The 15,115-nt window shown below is 47.2% G+C and overlaps 1 protein-coding gene across 6 annotated transcripts in view; it reads left to right on the forward strand.

Moving 5' to 3' along the window:
- Positions 1–15,115, forward strand: part of kcnab2b (potassium voltage-gated channel, shaker-related subfamily, beta member 2 b) — a 110,480-nt gene that overhangs the window by 87,966 nt on the left and 7,399 nt on the right. For all 6 annotated transcript variants that reach the window (XM_035381546.1, XM_035381550.1, XM_035381548.1 and 3 more), the window contains 9 exons: positions 724–768; positions 2,824–2,868; positions 3,960–4,003; positions 4,413–4,499; positions 9,163–9,248; positions 10,818–10,938; positions 11,275–11,369; positions 12,309–12,429; positions 14,126–14,214. In XM_035381546.1, the coding sequence (XP_035237437.1) occupies positions 724–768; positions 2,824–2,868; positions 3,960–4,003; positions 4,413–4,499; positions 9,163–9,248; positions 10,818–10,938; positions 11,275–11,369; positions 12,309–12,429; positions 14,126–14,214 (733 nt within the window). The remainder of the gene's footprint in view (positions 1–723; positions 769–2,823; positions 2,869–3,959; positions 4,004–4,412; positions 4,500–9,162; positions 9,249–10,817; positions 10,939–11,274; positions 11,370–12,308; positions 12,430–14,125; positions 14,215–15,115) is intronic.

A 15,115-nucleotide genomic window follows, 5' to 3' on the forward strand; every position in this document is an offset into this window, starting at 1 on the left:
TTCTCTCCTGTCTTCCTCTCTCCTCAACTCCTCCCTCCTCTCCTCTCTTCTCTGCTTTTCTCTTTCCTCTTCTCCTCTCCCTTCTCCTCCTCTCTCCTCTCTGTTTTTGTCTCTCCTCTCTCCTCTCCTCTTTCTTGTCCTCTCTCCTCTCCTCTCCTCTGCTCTCCTCTCCTCATAGGGGATTTGATAGGGAGGCTGAGGGTACCCATGTGCTGGTAATGAACACAATTATAAATGCTTTAGTGAGCCTAATTGCTGGTCTGAATTTTGTAATAAACTGGCAGCGGCTGTGCATTAGCAGCACAAACACATCTGCCCGTGGACATGCGCGTCTACCCCTGTTTGCATATTCCCGCTCCAGAATCAGGGCAGTGTTTAGTTAAAAGCTGCCACAGAGAGTTTGGAATGTTTTCACTGTTAAGGGGATGTGGACAGCTGCTCATGAAGGGGGGGCGTTGGTCCTGGGGGCAGAAATGCAGCATGTGCAATAAGACGGCGCAGCACCACGCACTCCCCCCCCCCGCCCCATACATCTGAAAATGTGTTAGCCTTAAGCATGTTTAGCAGCCATGGTCCCAGCTACATGACTCTGTGTTTTGCTCTGAAGCTCAACCAAATAAAATATATATAGAAATTTTTTCATGTTGAAGATATGGAAGAATGTTCATGAACTAGTTCTGTTCGTAATGGTTATTTCTGTTCTCTCTGTCCTTTCTCTTCCAGGGCAGAGGTGGTGCTGGGAAATATCATAAAGAAGAAAGGATGGAGGTACACATTGTGCACTAATTCTTTCTCTCTAATTGTGGACATGCCTGTATAGTATGTGTGCACGTGCCCTTGTGCACATGCGCATGTGTGCGTGCACGTGTGTGTATGTGTGTGTGTGTGCAGTGTGATCATGGTGCTCTGGTAATTTTGTCTGGAGGAGACCTCAGGGCTGTTTTGTAGATTGATAAAAATTTAATTCCATGTATAGTTCCTACACAGTTCTGGCCCTTGCATGAGATGGCTCTGGACCCCATGCTTCTCAGTGCTGCTGGGCTTTATGAACGGTGAAGCAGGGAACTTTTAACCATATCCATCTTGCCATTTGCTGTGAATCAACGTGAAGGTGCATGTGCACGCGTGTGACCTCCCCTCCTGGGGCTCTTTCCTGCTCCCTTCTCCCTGCACACACAGCGTGTTAATGCCAGTGAAAGCCTCCTTCAGTACGGGGGCCTCCGGCATTTCACTGGGAGCATTATGGGAATAAAGCAGTGTACATGCTGGATGTGACACTGGTGTTTTTCCAGTGCTGCCGTTGTTTATCTAAGAGAGTGTAACTGGGAGGCAGTGGGCGTGGAGGGAAGGGCAGTGTCATTCTGGGTGAATGTCACCCCAGGTTACGGGAGTCTGTGCATCTACCCTGTGCAGTGGGACACTGTGCAGCCTGCCCACTTCCATTCGACAGGAGGCTCGGCTTCTCCCAAATCCCACCGCCATTTCTCTTAATTTAGAGACATATGGCGGCCCCCTTATCCTTATTTAACCACGAGGCTGTGATTTGAGTTTTCTAGCCTGTAGCAGACTCATTGGAATTACATGGTGTTTTGCACATATTTACCATCGCGCTACCAAGGGCTGATGTTCCAAAAGTGATCTTAGTTTGTTATGTTTATGTTATATAATGCTTTTGTCAGACTGACTAAGAGCATTGTGAGCATTGTTCTGTGAACCATACTGCCAAGAAAGCTGCAGAAGCTGTCAAAAACTCCAAAGCTGGAAAGTTCATAGAAGGGCAACTAAATTGGTTTCTGGTATATATGTAATGTAAACATTATGAGAAAAGACTTAAGATGCTCAATCTATTCAGGCTTAGTAAATGGAAACTGAGGGGGATTTGTTTGAGGTTTTTAAATTCAACTAGTTTTTAACTAGATTTACAGATTTTTCAGGTTATTTTAGTAGAACAGGGGCCACTGGGTAAAAATAAGAGGTAAATTCAGTTCTCCTCGCTGTGTGTTCTCATGTTCTTTGATTGCGAAAATGGCAGATGAAAGTGGTGCAGTAGTTTTAGAGTAAGAGATCACCCAAGACATTAACCAAACTGGCGTTAAATTATCAATTATGCTGAGGGAAGCATGTTATACATTCACTGAGTTTAATTTCATTTATTCACCGAGGAACATCTGATAAGTTCTGGTTTCTTTATGTCTTGTTTGAAGTTTTTTTTTTTTAATTAAGAAGGGGTTATCATATTTAATTACAGTTGGTACAGTTGGACTGGATTGAGTGCAGGGTTCGCACAGTGTTGAGTATGAGTAGGTTTGATTTATTAAGACCTTGCAAATATAAAGCTTACCAGGACTCATGGAACAAGAAAGCTGGGCATGTTTAAGACCATTCTTGACAGAGTATCTTGGCAGTAGGACATGTTAGATAGATAGGAGTGAATTTTTAAACATCAATTCGTGAGTCTAGCTGTCAGTTAAGCACAATGTATAGCATACCTTTTGAAATACCTTTGCTGGTACTTGGTACTTGCAGTATTTTTCTTTTAAGCTGATGGTGCAGTGGAGGAGGGAAAGGTTCACCTCTTTTTCTCTACCCTCTGAGTTGTGGATTAGGTGACCAGGTTGGGCTTGTCTTTTCCCCTTTACCTATCAGTATCCCGATTATACACAGTTTACTATACCTTTGACCCTCAGTGTTCTATACCATACTGACACAGTAACAGAGAACAGGATTTTTTAGAGGTAGGCAGGCATATGAAGTGATACTCTGGCTGCAGTCTATTTCTCCCTGAACTTTCTCTCCTGCTGTCTCTCTCTGTCTCTCTCACAGGCGTTCCAGTTTGGTGATAACTACCAAGATCTTCTGGGGTGGAAAGTACGTGGTCTGCTCCTGTGGAAGGGGTGGTGGAGGAGCGCTGTACCTGAGGACACTGGTCCCCCAGCTGAGCGCCCCCCCCCCCCCCCCCCCACCGTAGAGAGGGGGGTCGAGCTAATGAGTGAAACATATCACGGGGGGGCCGTGCGCTGATTGCAGGCTAAGAATATCTCCCGTTTGATTGCGGGGCTGGTGGAGGGGGGGGGCCATGCCCCCGCCGGGCTCTAACCCAGGCTTCACGCTGACGGACGGGGCTGCACCGCTCTAATTGTTTCCTGTGTGGAAACCAGGTCGACCCCCCCCCCCCCCTCCTGAAATAAGTCTTTCCAATGAGGGCAAATTAAAGGTCTGTGCTAAACGCACAGAGGGGGAGGAGCCATTAAATTTTGATGAGCTAGCGCTGTATGCTCTGTTTATCTTCTCATCCACGCTGTCAGTGAGAGCTCACATGTGAAGTGAGCTGGGGGGGGGCAGGCCTCCGAGATAATCTCTCAAAGGCTAATGGGAGAATAAAAATAAACGTCTTTTTTTTTTTTTTTTTTTTTGTAAAGGAAACCCCAAAAAAAGGGCATTGTTGAAACTACCCAATGAGTCCAGTCAACTTTGTACAGCGCTAGGACTTTTAAGTAACGATAGGCACCATATTTATTAATTAATAAGTGAATTTATTTATCTTCCAATCAAAAGGTTGCCCTTTTCTTCATTGATCTATTAGCCTCCTGTAGGGTTATCCCCACCCCCACTGTTTCTTTTGTAGATTAAAGTGCCCTAATTTGTCTCATACAGCAGTCAGTGTTTAGTTTGATTAGGGGTCAGCTCATGCCTAATTTCATATTATCCATATACTGTGTTTTTCATATGTATACTTTATACATATTATTGTGTAACATGCTGTAATATGGTATATTTTATTTAATAAAATTGTCATCCAGTAATTATTTCTTCATATATCAGCTGATATGTACAATAAGGTTCATTTTGCAGGGCCTACTAAATATCTTTCTGTGTAAACTTGTGTAGTTACTTGTGGGTGAGACGTGGCTGCCGTGGTTACGCAGTGACGGCTTGGGTGTTCTGTGATTGTGTTACAGAGCGGAGACTGAACGAGGCTTGTCCAGAAAGCATATAATAGAAGGTAAGGCACTCAAACGACACAAGAGGCCAGGCGTGCTGTGCAGTGAGAGCGTCATCCAAAAGGACTCATCGTCCAATGAGAGCGCGGCACGGCCTGGCCGCTTCACTGAGCTCTCTCATCTCAAGGGTCATTCACTGAGATCAGCAACAAACTTGCCAGGGATCTGAAATGTGATTATGTCACAGCGCTGCTTATGCTGTATGTTCATTTGCATGCAGCATAAATCCGTCCTGCCAAGCACCTTTCAACCCCTTAAAACTGCAGACGAAATCCCTGTATTTATAATCGGCTTTTTTTGAAGGGGACTGGGGAGTGGGCAGAAAAATGAAACTTGCGTGTGTGGATTGCAGTCTGAAATGTGGATTGAGTTTGTCTTTCTCTCTGTGAATAATGAACTCTACTCACTCAGGTCTGAAGGCTTCACTCGAGCGCCTACAGTTAGAATATGTTGACGTGGTATTCGCAAACAGACCGGACCCCAACACACCCATGGAAGGTAATTCCTATTTGCTTTCTGCTCTCTCCCTGAAATGTCTCTCCTGATCTCTCTCTCTCTCTCTCTCTCTCTGTTTGCTTTCTCTCTCTCACACACACTTCTCTATTTTCTCTTTCTAAATCTCTGTCTGTCTGTGTGGGTTTTATCAGAGCTTACTGTGTAACTGTGTTGTATCTGCATTGTGGCTGGCTTTGGGCTTTGGTCAGGGCCATGCAGCAGACCACTGCCACCCTCCCCCATCCCTTCCCTCTGTCCCATCACAGAACTGTGTGTAGTCGCAGTCTGGGCTGCACTGGCCATTTTTAGAAATGGCCCCTTTGCCACAGTTGCCAAAATGTCTTGTATCTACTCCTTTAAGTTTAATTGCACCATGGTGAAGGTTTGCCCTTCTATGGATGTTATTAGTAGGAGTAGTACTTGTATTAATATTATTAGTATGACATAACAGCATGCCATATAGTCTTTATGCTGCATTAGCAGTGGTAGGCTTCACCTCCACCCCCTGCACTGAACATTTTTACATTAAGCAAAGTAACAGCACAGACAGAGATAAAAAAAATTAGGATCCCCACTGTTCTTTAACCCTTTAATGTCATATGTAAGATCACAAACATATGATTAGAATGTTCTTAACTGAACATTCTAATGCTGATATAACAATCACTACTGGTAATTGAAAGCAATGGAGTTCTAGAACACTGACTTAGAATTTTGCAAAAACATTCCAAAAAACTTACTCTTCAAAAGGTTAAAGACCGGTGTGCCAGTACAATGATTGTGATGTCACAAGTGGGCTCCCAATAAATTTGGAATGCATGGGAGGAGCTTGCCAGGACCATTACATTTAAAAAAGACATCAATGTTTCACCATGAAAATGTCTTCTGCCTGTCACTCAGATTTTCAATCCCAATTCTTTACACAAATTTCATAGATTAACCAGGTGGTTCATTCTGTCCTATCTTTTTCCTTACTCTACCAGGTTCTAGCTGGTAACAGGAATTGTTATGGCTATATTACAAACTATTAATATTCCTGAAATGGCGCAAGCAAGTACATGTTATTGTCCGAGGTCAGACTCCTTCACAAATATCCATAAGACACATCATAACAGCAGAGAGGCAGAACAGTTAAGAACACAGAGCTGACCATCTGGGTCAGCCAATGGAATCTGTTCTCCTTATTACCATAAGAACTTGGCATTCTCGGTTGAAGGCCCAGCATGTATGCGCTCCTTGCTGGAGGAGGTGAGAGGAGGGAGGAAGTGAGGAGTCCCACTGCTGAGTGCTCTGAGCTGGCCTGCTCACTATAGGCCCTGCATGCTCCATCCCAACAAGCTGCACTTTGTTGGGGCGGAATCGCTCCGCCCCTGAGACGAGCTCAGCCAATCACGTTAGGAGCTCTGCCTCCTGTCCCAGCATGCATATACGGCGGAGCCCATGCATATGACACAGAGCTCCAGGATTGGACGGCCATCATCTCTCAGTTAACAGTAGATACACGCCCTTGCGCATGGCTGTGAGGCTGTGTATGACGTAGGTAGGCAGACTGTAAGACGGGGTTCCTCTGTTAAGGAGCGGTCGAGAAGGTTTGGGGTGCAGCTGAGGTGTGATATGTGTCGGATGCACCCCGCTGCGGACGTCCCGGTAGCGTGCGTGGGGGACACGCCTCCCAAAACCGGATCAGGGAAGGAGCCGGTCACACAGGGGCCACCGTCGCCCTTCCCCCCCGGAGATGTCATTCCATTCACAGATGTGAACTCTTGGTCTTTTTTTTCACAATCTTTCGTTGTTTTTGCTTTGTTTTTTTTGTCACCAGGAGACCCATTTAACACCTCAAAGTCGAGAACATTCATCATAGAAGGTACACGGTACCATCAGTGCCGGTATTGATCCGCCCGTCTCCAGAGGCATTTTATGGAAGCGGCTTATCTTGAGTTCCACTCCCGCCCTGTCCCTCATGTGGAAAAGCACGAAATCCATAAAATGCTGGAATTTCTTTCTTTATTTTTATTTTTTGTTGTTTTACTCTTTTATTTTGTTTGATAGATGACGGTTGCCATGCCGTAGGTTTGTTTGACGTGTGGTACATCTTAACCTTCAAATGCATCTTGCAAGTAAAATTTGGAGGAAAAAAGGTCATTCCATTCAGACTTCATCATTCATTAATTTCCCTTGTTTTCTTGTACATCATGTAGTTTTTCCCCTCTCGTTCGAGCTCATCGACACTCTGTAGGTTAGTTCATTGCAGGCTATTTTCCAGTAGTTGTTTGCCCTTATTTGGAGTTCACCTCTATCTCTCTCTCTCTCTCTCTCTCTCTGTCTCTTCTTACATTGGATTATTAGTAGTAGTACAGTACTAGTAGTAGTATTAGTATTAGTAATAAAAATGCTGAAAAGAGTCACCATATTTATGGATGCATTAATGAGCTTGCAGGTTTTTTTAAATTCATGTTTCTGCTAGAGTCTGAGGAAGCTACTGTACACTGTAAAGGAGGGCCACTGAACAGGTCATTGGGTGTCAGTGAGGGCGTGTGTTTGGAGAGTCAGTCTGCCCTCTGTGTAGCCCCTCTCACTGTCTGTCCACTCATTAGAGTCTTCAGATCAGTGCTGGCAGTAGAGCGTAGTCATGCTTTTACTCATCACTCTTATCATAAAAGCAAAATGGAGCATAAATGTTGTTTATTTTATTTAACTGCTGATTGATTGATACCACTTTGTAGCAGACATACTTCTCAGATGCATATAATCATTCAAACACACATGTACACACACACACACACACACACACGTGCACACAAGCACACAAGCACAAAAGCACACACACGCGCACAATGTGTCCCTTAGATCAGTTCCTCAGTGTTTCAGACTGTGGGTCCAGTGGAGTCTCCCCACTCTGTCCTTTCACTTTGGCAGAAGGCTGGCCTTGTTCTCACGCTCATTTTTTTGCAAGATGACGGCTGACTGTACAACACTCCCAGTCTTGTCCCTGTGATTTTGCTTTGGTTGCTGTGCTTTGTGTATACGTATGTGACGTGTGTGTGTGTGCGTGTGTGTGTGTGTGAGAGTGCATGTGTGTGTGCATGTGTGGGTGTATATGAGTGCATGTGTCAGTGCGTGCGTGTGTGTGTGCAGGTGCATGTGTGTGAGTGATTGTGCGTGTGCGTGTATGAGTGTGTGTGTGTGCGTGTGGTAGCGTGTGTGTGTGTGAGTGCGTGTGTGTGGTGTGTGCGTGCGTGTGTCTGTGGTCTGCGTGCGTGCGTGTTTGGGTTTTCGAGCGTGTGTGAGTGTGTGTGTGTGTCTAGCCTGCTGTCTTCTCGCAGTGTTCCTCCTTTGATGTTGCCGTTCCTTTGCCTTTAAATGTTATCGTGTCTCCATGGCTTTGCTTCAGTGCTGCCTGCTGAAGGGAATGCTGCTTTGAAGTGTTATTCACAAACAAGTCTTCATCCCTAACACTCCGCCGCTCACATAAACTGCGTAATGCCGCCATTTACACGCAGAGGGGCGCGTACAGGAACCTGCGCTCTCTCTCTGCCCTGCCGGGCCTTTGAGCGGCCAGCCAATCGGCTTCATTTGCCAAAACGCTGATGTCACACGTTTTCAAACTATTAAAAAATGGATTTACTTAGCCTGTATTCGTGTAATGTATCCTTGGATTGATGATAAAAAGGTTTGTGAATAAGTCTCGCAAAATTTTTGAGAATGCATGTTTGATTGACACTTACGTTGTGCATGCGCCAGACTGTGTATTGGAGTGCATTTGTTGGTTTTTTTGTGTGGTGTTACAATTGCAGGGTGTCTGCTGTGTCCATACTGTTTTATTTTTATTAATTATTTATTTACGTTTTTTTTTTTGCTTCTGCTAATTTACAAAAGTCCATTTTCAAGCTTTGCAGAATGAGTTTCTCCATTGTGCCAAACCTTCCAGAAATATGATACCTAATCTTCTATAAGCAGGGCCCAAAAATAAGGAAGTTACCTGCATTCTCAGTATGTATTAGGCGTGTGTTTCTTATGTAAAATAAAGCAGGTAGTCTAGGAGTTATACCTGCAGCATGTAGAATGCATGGCCGATAGCTGGTATCAGCCGAACAGGATGTTTAGAGTACATGCTGATGGACTGCAGCTCCTCAGAGAGGCTGCTAACTTGATTTCCTTGCCGCTGATGTATGATCCGTGCAGTAAGTGGTGGCCTTCAGGCCAGGTTTCCAGAGTTGTGTCGAATGGCGGAAAGCTTTGCGGGTTTGTTGGCCTTGGTGTTCCTCCCCCATGAGACTCGCTTACTTGCTGTCCATTTTCTGCTCTTCCACGTCCTCCTTCTACCCCTCACACATTCTCTGTAGTTTTTATATACCTACCTCTCTCTTGCTCTTGCTCTTACTTTAAAAAATAAAATAAAATAAATAAATAAATATATATCACTCTTGCTCTTTCTATATATCTCTATCTTTATCTCCTTCTCATCTCAATATCTTTCACTTTTTATCTATTGCCGCCCTCTTTCAGAAATACTAGGTATTCCTCCTCCCACCTCCGTAAATTGGCTTTTCCTCTCTTTAAGGCTCTACACACACGCACATACACACACACACATACACACACACCTACACTCCATCTGACCCATGTCTCTCCACCCATCTTTGGATCTCTGTGTTTTGATTGGCAGAGACAGTGCGAGCGATGACCCATGTAATCAACCAGGGGATGGCCATGTACTGGGGCACGTCCCGGTGGAGCTCCATGGAGATCATGGTAAGTCCCCCCCTCCACCCCCACAGGCCAGCTTATCTCCATCCACTCCATTGACCAAGATCCATTCAACATGAGTCCTTAGCTTTCACTATGTATCCCTGATTGAATCCAGAGCACTGGGTTTTGCTGGTCTGACCGTAAAAGGGCAGTTATCATTGTGAATCCCCGATTGAATCCAGAGCTCTGGGTTCTGCTGGTCTGACTGTAAAAGGGCAGTTATCACTGTGAATCCCTGATTGAATCCAGAGCTCTGGGTTCTGCTGGTCTTACTGTAAAAGAGCAGTTATCATCGGGCGCCTGGTGTTTCCGCGCACCGCCTTCTGTGCCGTACCACGCGCTCACCTGCTCTAATTAGCCCTCCTCATTCGCTGGAATAACAGAGGCGCTAATGAGACTCACAGGCCCGCTTAAATCCCGTTTAGCGTGTCAGTCGGCCTGCGGTGGGGGGGAGGGTGCAAAGCTATAACACAGCCTCTTAAAGGGCCAGGCGCTTCCCCCTTCCTTAGACTGAATTTCTTTGTTTTAATACTTCAATGCTATGATGAAGGTAGACTGAAATGTGTTTGTGAAAGTGGAAGAAAGGTGCTTTCTGTGTCCAGTGTCATTGCTATGAAAGACTGAGGACCAAAGCACAATGCCAAGCCGGGGAACGTTTCACATACCGCCACCTTTTGCATATTGTGACCTTTCGCTGTCATCACTGATAAGGTTTTGGTTATTAATCCACATCATTAGTGAGTGTGGGTGCAGATAATTGTAGTTCAACTTGGTAATACATCAGTGAAGAAGAGCTGGCTTTTTCAGTTTTTCAAGTCACAGATATAGATTCTTTTACCAGCTAAGTGCCAGTGGCAGCTCTGTCATGTTTCGAAAGCTATTTTTGTTTACTCTCACCTTGTAATATGTCCCCAAATTTCACTGGGAATGTATGAAGACCCTCGGCAATGTTCTCCAGTCACTCTTCATAAGGCCGGTGGAAAAGGTGTGAGGTAGACCTGACCCCATGCTGGTATTTATCAGGCTGAAAGAGCTTCCCCAGTGTGGATAAACTCAATGCAGTGCCCTAGATAGCAGAGTATAGACCTCAATCAGGAAATAAATCAACCCTCCGGTCGTCTCGGTCAAGTTTATCATCTCTTCCTACTTCAGACTCTGATGCTGTATGTCCTCTGAAGAGCTATTAACAGGCAAGACCTGGGGGGTCATCCATGTGAAAACCACAGCCTCCTTTTTTTTTTTTTTTTAATCTGTACTATTTTGTATTTTTGCCAGATACTAAAAGCATTTCAAAAGACTTGGCTATCATAATTTATGGATGCACATCTTAGCTTTTACTAGCAATTAAAAAACATTTTTAAATTATTTTTTAATTGTAACGTTTTGTAATGTTGTTTCTATTAAGTGTTTTATTATTGATCTGATCTAAAAAATATGCTGGGATGAAAAAATCCAGAAGGAACATGAACAAGGACAAGCACAACAGCGAGGACTGTGTCCAGCAAACGGATATCTCTGGCACACACACAGGGCACTGATGCTGACCGTGACTGTTCCCTGTGTGTCCTGTAGGAGGCGTACTCTGTAGCGCGGCAGTTTAACCTGATACCCCCGATCTGTGAGCAAGCCGAGTACCACATGTTCCAGAGGGAGAAGGTGGAGGTGCAGTTACCTGAGCTCTTCCATAAGATAGGTGAGTGAGCACACCTGCTCTGCACAGGCACAGGTGAGCGGCACGTCTTGTGTGTGTCATGCTACATCTGAGCTACAGTATACAGTATACCTGACCCACACCTGGGCTATACTTCAGCCATACCTGAGCTGTTCATGACCCACATCTGAGTCATACCTGGCCATACCATACCATACCTGGCTGAACAACACCTACTGTGTGACACATCTGGAGTCTCCACCCATATCACTCCTGACACACCAGGAGTCCCCGCCCATATCACTCCTGACACACCAGGAGCAGCAAGCCTGCAGCTGAGAGGAAGGTGTGTGTGTCACTGTCTCTTTCTCACACCAGGCGTGGGCGCAATGACGTGGTCTCCGCTGGCCTGTGGCATCATCTCCGGGAAATACGACAGCGGGGTTCCCCCCTATTCCCGCGCCTCTCTGAAGGTACCCCCCACCTCTGTATGACCCCACCCCCCCCCCACCCCCAGTCCTGTGGGTCCCCCGTCTCCCGCTTGTCAGTGATGTCGTCTGTGTTTTAAGTGAAACTGATTTTTTTCTGTGTGTTCTTCCAGGTATGTCTGTGTCTGTCTTTCTGCTGAGGACAAGAGGCTGTAGCGTTAGCATCCAGCGCATAACTGTGTTCGGCTACCCTGTAGCCTGTCTCAATTAGCGTAGGGTAATGACAAGCTAACTGCAGCAAAAAGCCTGTTTTCAAACACACACAGCTAAGCTCTCAGATGACATGTACACACACGCACACGCACACGCACTCACACACACACACACAAACGTGTGTACGCGCTCTAATATGTGCTTCTCGTCTTCCCTGCTCTCCTGTTCCCCGGTGCTGTGGCATGTTCCGTTGGTCGTTTGTGTGCTGTGCATACTGCGAGGCGTTCTCCTCTTCACGTCCTCAGCCCCCGATGCTGTCCTTGTTGCTGTGCCGTTACCAGGCTCAAGTCGTGACCCATTTTAAACCCTCTTTGTGCACAGAAAGTGTGACCTTCAGGAAGTGTGGAGAAAATTCAGTTCAGCGGAAGAAAGTTGCTGAATTGGTTAAAAAAGAGACTGATTTCTGCAGTGATGGGGAAAGTGGCTGTGCTCTGACTGCACTGAAGAGACTTATTTTAATGTGGAAATGTCAGTCGAGCAGAAGTCTTGATTTGAGGAGAGTGTGCGTGTTGAACCAGAAATCTCACGCCTCTTTTGCCTCTTGCTTGCTCAAAGCGAGCAGACTTGCGTGTTTAAGAGCGGACCCCCACCCCGTCGATGCGCGTGCTGCCCCCCTGTCCAGAGGGTTTTGGCCGTGGCGGGGGCCAGGGGGCGGAGCCTGCGATGGCCGAGGGGCCCTGTGTCTGAGCGGGTGTGCTGTGTGTCCGACAGGGCTACCAGTGGTTGAAGGACAAGATTCTGAGCGAGGAGGGACGCCGCCAGCAGGCGAAGCTGAAAGAGCTGCAGGCGATCGCCGAGCGGCTGGGCTGCACACTGCCCCAGCTCGCCATCGGTACGCCCCCCACGCTGCCGCTCTCTCTCTTTCTGTCTGTCTGTCTGTCTGTCCGTCCGACCGCCTCCCGCGGCTCGGCCCCGGAGGCGGTAGCCCTGCGGCCTTCTGTCCCGCTGCGGTCCGTTCTGCGTAGTGTGTGTGTGCGTGTGTGCGTGCGTGCGTGCAGGTGTGCGTGCGTGCGTGCGTGCAGGTGTGCGTGCGTGCGTGTATGTGTGTGTGTGCGTGCGCGCATGTGCGTGTGTGCGTGCGTGCATGCGTGTGTGTGTGTGTCCTGTGCTGGGACAATTCCATCTGTGGTGTGTGTGTTCGTGTAAGCACCCAGACTGGTCGCTTCGTCGTTTAGCTGAATTGCTACGAAATGGCAAAGAAAGCTCCTCTGCTGTTGTGTCATGAACGCGGGGGCATTGATTTGTGTCCGGGGATAAAGATACAGTCTGTAGCCTACGGCACAGTTAGCACAGCTCTCATCAGGCCCAGTGTTACTGGTGTACCGTGTAGCTTCGTGTGCTATATGAGAGCGCTAATGGACAGTGAAGCAGGTCCTCAGCTCCCCCAGGTAGCTGCATTAACTCATCAGTGCATGGAGACGAATCCCGCTATATAACCTCTGACAGACAGAGGCCAAAAATGTGGGCAGGCATTTTCATTTTGCGCACTCGCTTAATAAAGTTCCTGTCAAAGAGTGAGCGGGGAAATCTTTCACCAGCGAGGGGGGGGGGGGAGACAGAGAGAGAGATAGAGAGAGAGGGAGGGAGGGAGCACCTCTGAACTGTGGGGAAAGCCGGTAGTCATAAAAGAGGGTAAGGCCTGCTCTCTTGTGGTTTCCCTGGTGATGTGTCATGTTCCATTAGCAGAACAGCGCTAACGGTCCGGTCACTATAAAACAGCTTAATCACGCTGGAAGCGTTCTGGAGCAAACAGTACATGCAGAGAAAGGAAAGCCCTTCACACACGTCTTCATTCATCTTCGCCACGGTGACCCCGCCCCCAATCTCCAGCCTCGTGAGGATGATTAATGATAACAATAACGAAGATAATGATGAGGATGATGATGATGATGATGGTGATTAAATTAATCTGTTCCATGTGCTTCAAATGAGTTTTCAATTCTCTCTGAGCGCTAATACGCCCGGACGTGTTTGATCTCTGACCAGCTTTGCCATTTAGTAATCCACAAACTAGCACGTTGCATTATATGCTAACCATAACCCTGACTTGTATCCAGAGCAACTTCCACAGTTTGCGTTTTTTCATTTTAAATATTTCTGTAGTAGTGTACCACCAGGGATTTTAACCACTACACTACCCCACACCCACACACACTGGCACTCACACGCATGCACACACGCACACACACACACACACACACGCGCGGTACCCTCCCACTCTGTCACAGATGGTCCCTCCGGTCCTGGACCGCCGCTCGGCTCAACAGCAGGAAATGAAGTGTCCAGAATCCCCCGCGGAGCCGCGTCCTCGGCCGTGTGTGCTGTGAGAGCCGAGGGGCCGGGATCCAGATCGCTGATCCGCGCGAGCGGCAGCGCTCTTTCACTTCCTGCTTTCACACTGCTGCCCCCCGCAGGGACCAGCTAGCGCAGCGGCGCGAGCGAGTGTGTGTGTGTGTGTGTGTCCCGGGGGCCTGGGCGTGTGGGGGCAGGCTGCGAGGGTCATTGTTTTTCGGTGGTCTCTCCCACAGCGTGGTGCCTACGGAACGAGGGCGTCAGCTCGGTGCTGTTGGGAGCGTCCAGCACGGACCAGCTGATGGAGAATATAGGAGCAATACAGGTGAGAGGGTCCATCTGATATGAGTCAGGGCTCTGTGTGTGTGTGTGTGTGTGTGTGCGTGTGTGCGTGTGTGTGTGCTGTTGGCTAGCATTAAAAGTTCCAGATGAAAATTAATATAGAAAGTGTGAGCCTTGCCTAGATGTGAGACACGGACGCGTGCCTTACAACTTGAGATCAAACCGAATTAATGAGAAATTTGACTGGTGTTAAATAAGCCTGTTTTGTTCTCGGTCCCGCCTCATCGCCAGTCCTGCATTTCTCATCCATAATGGAATTATTCCTCATGAATAAAACACAGCTTATCTGGCCACTTTGTTGTGCTCCGCTCGGATGCTTTATTGTGGGAACTAATAAGGTCAGCCGCTTCTCAGCCTGCTGGGAGCCTGGAGGGGCTTGCTGCAGGCATCGCCTATCGCTGTCAGATAAGACTGACTTTCATTTAATGCTATCTGGAATGGGTTTGCCGTTTTTCATCCAGTCTGCCTCTACAGTATGCTTATCCTCAGGGCAGATATATCCCTTTCTCTACGTTCTTTTTTACATTGTAACCGTCTCTTTCCCTTCCCTTCTTTCTCACTTTCTATCTCTCTCCCCCTCCCTGCCAATCTGTCTCCCTCTCTCTCCCATTTCTCCTTCCCTCCCACTTTCTCCTTCTCTCCTTGAGTCCCTGTTTCCTTCCCGCTCTCCATCTCTCTCCCCTTTTCTCCCTGTTTCTCTCTCTCATTCTCTCTTCCTCTCTCTCCCCCGCTGTGCTTTTCCATGCAATTTGACCTTTAATTTCTTTAATCTGGTACAAGTGGGGTGTGTGTGGCATGTGTAAGAATACTCAGCCCTGTCAGTGTCTTATTCCCACCAGCAGAGAAGCACAGGCCAGTGGTTTGAGCTCGTTACAGCAGAGAAA

Source organism: Anguilla anguilla, chromosome 11, assembly GCF_013347855.1.
Source record: "Anguilla anguilla isolate fAngAng1 chromosome 11, fAngAng1.pri, whole genome shotgun sequence".
Lineage (NCBI taxonomy): Eukaryota > Metazoa > Chordata > Actinopteri > Anguilliformes > Anguillidae > Anguilla > Anguilla anguilla.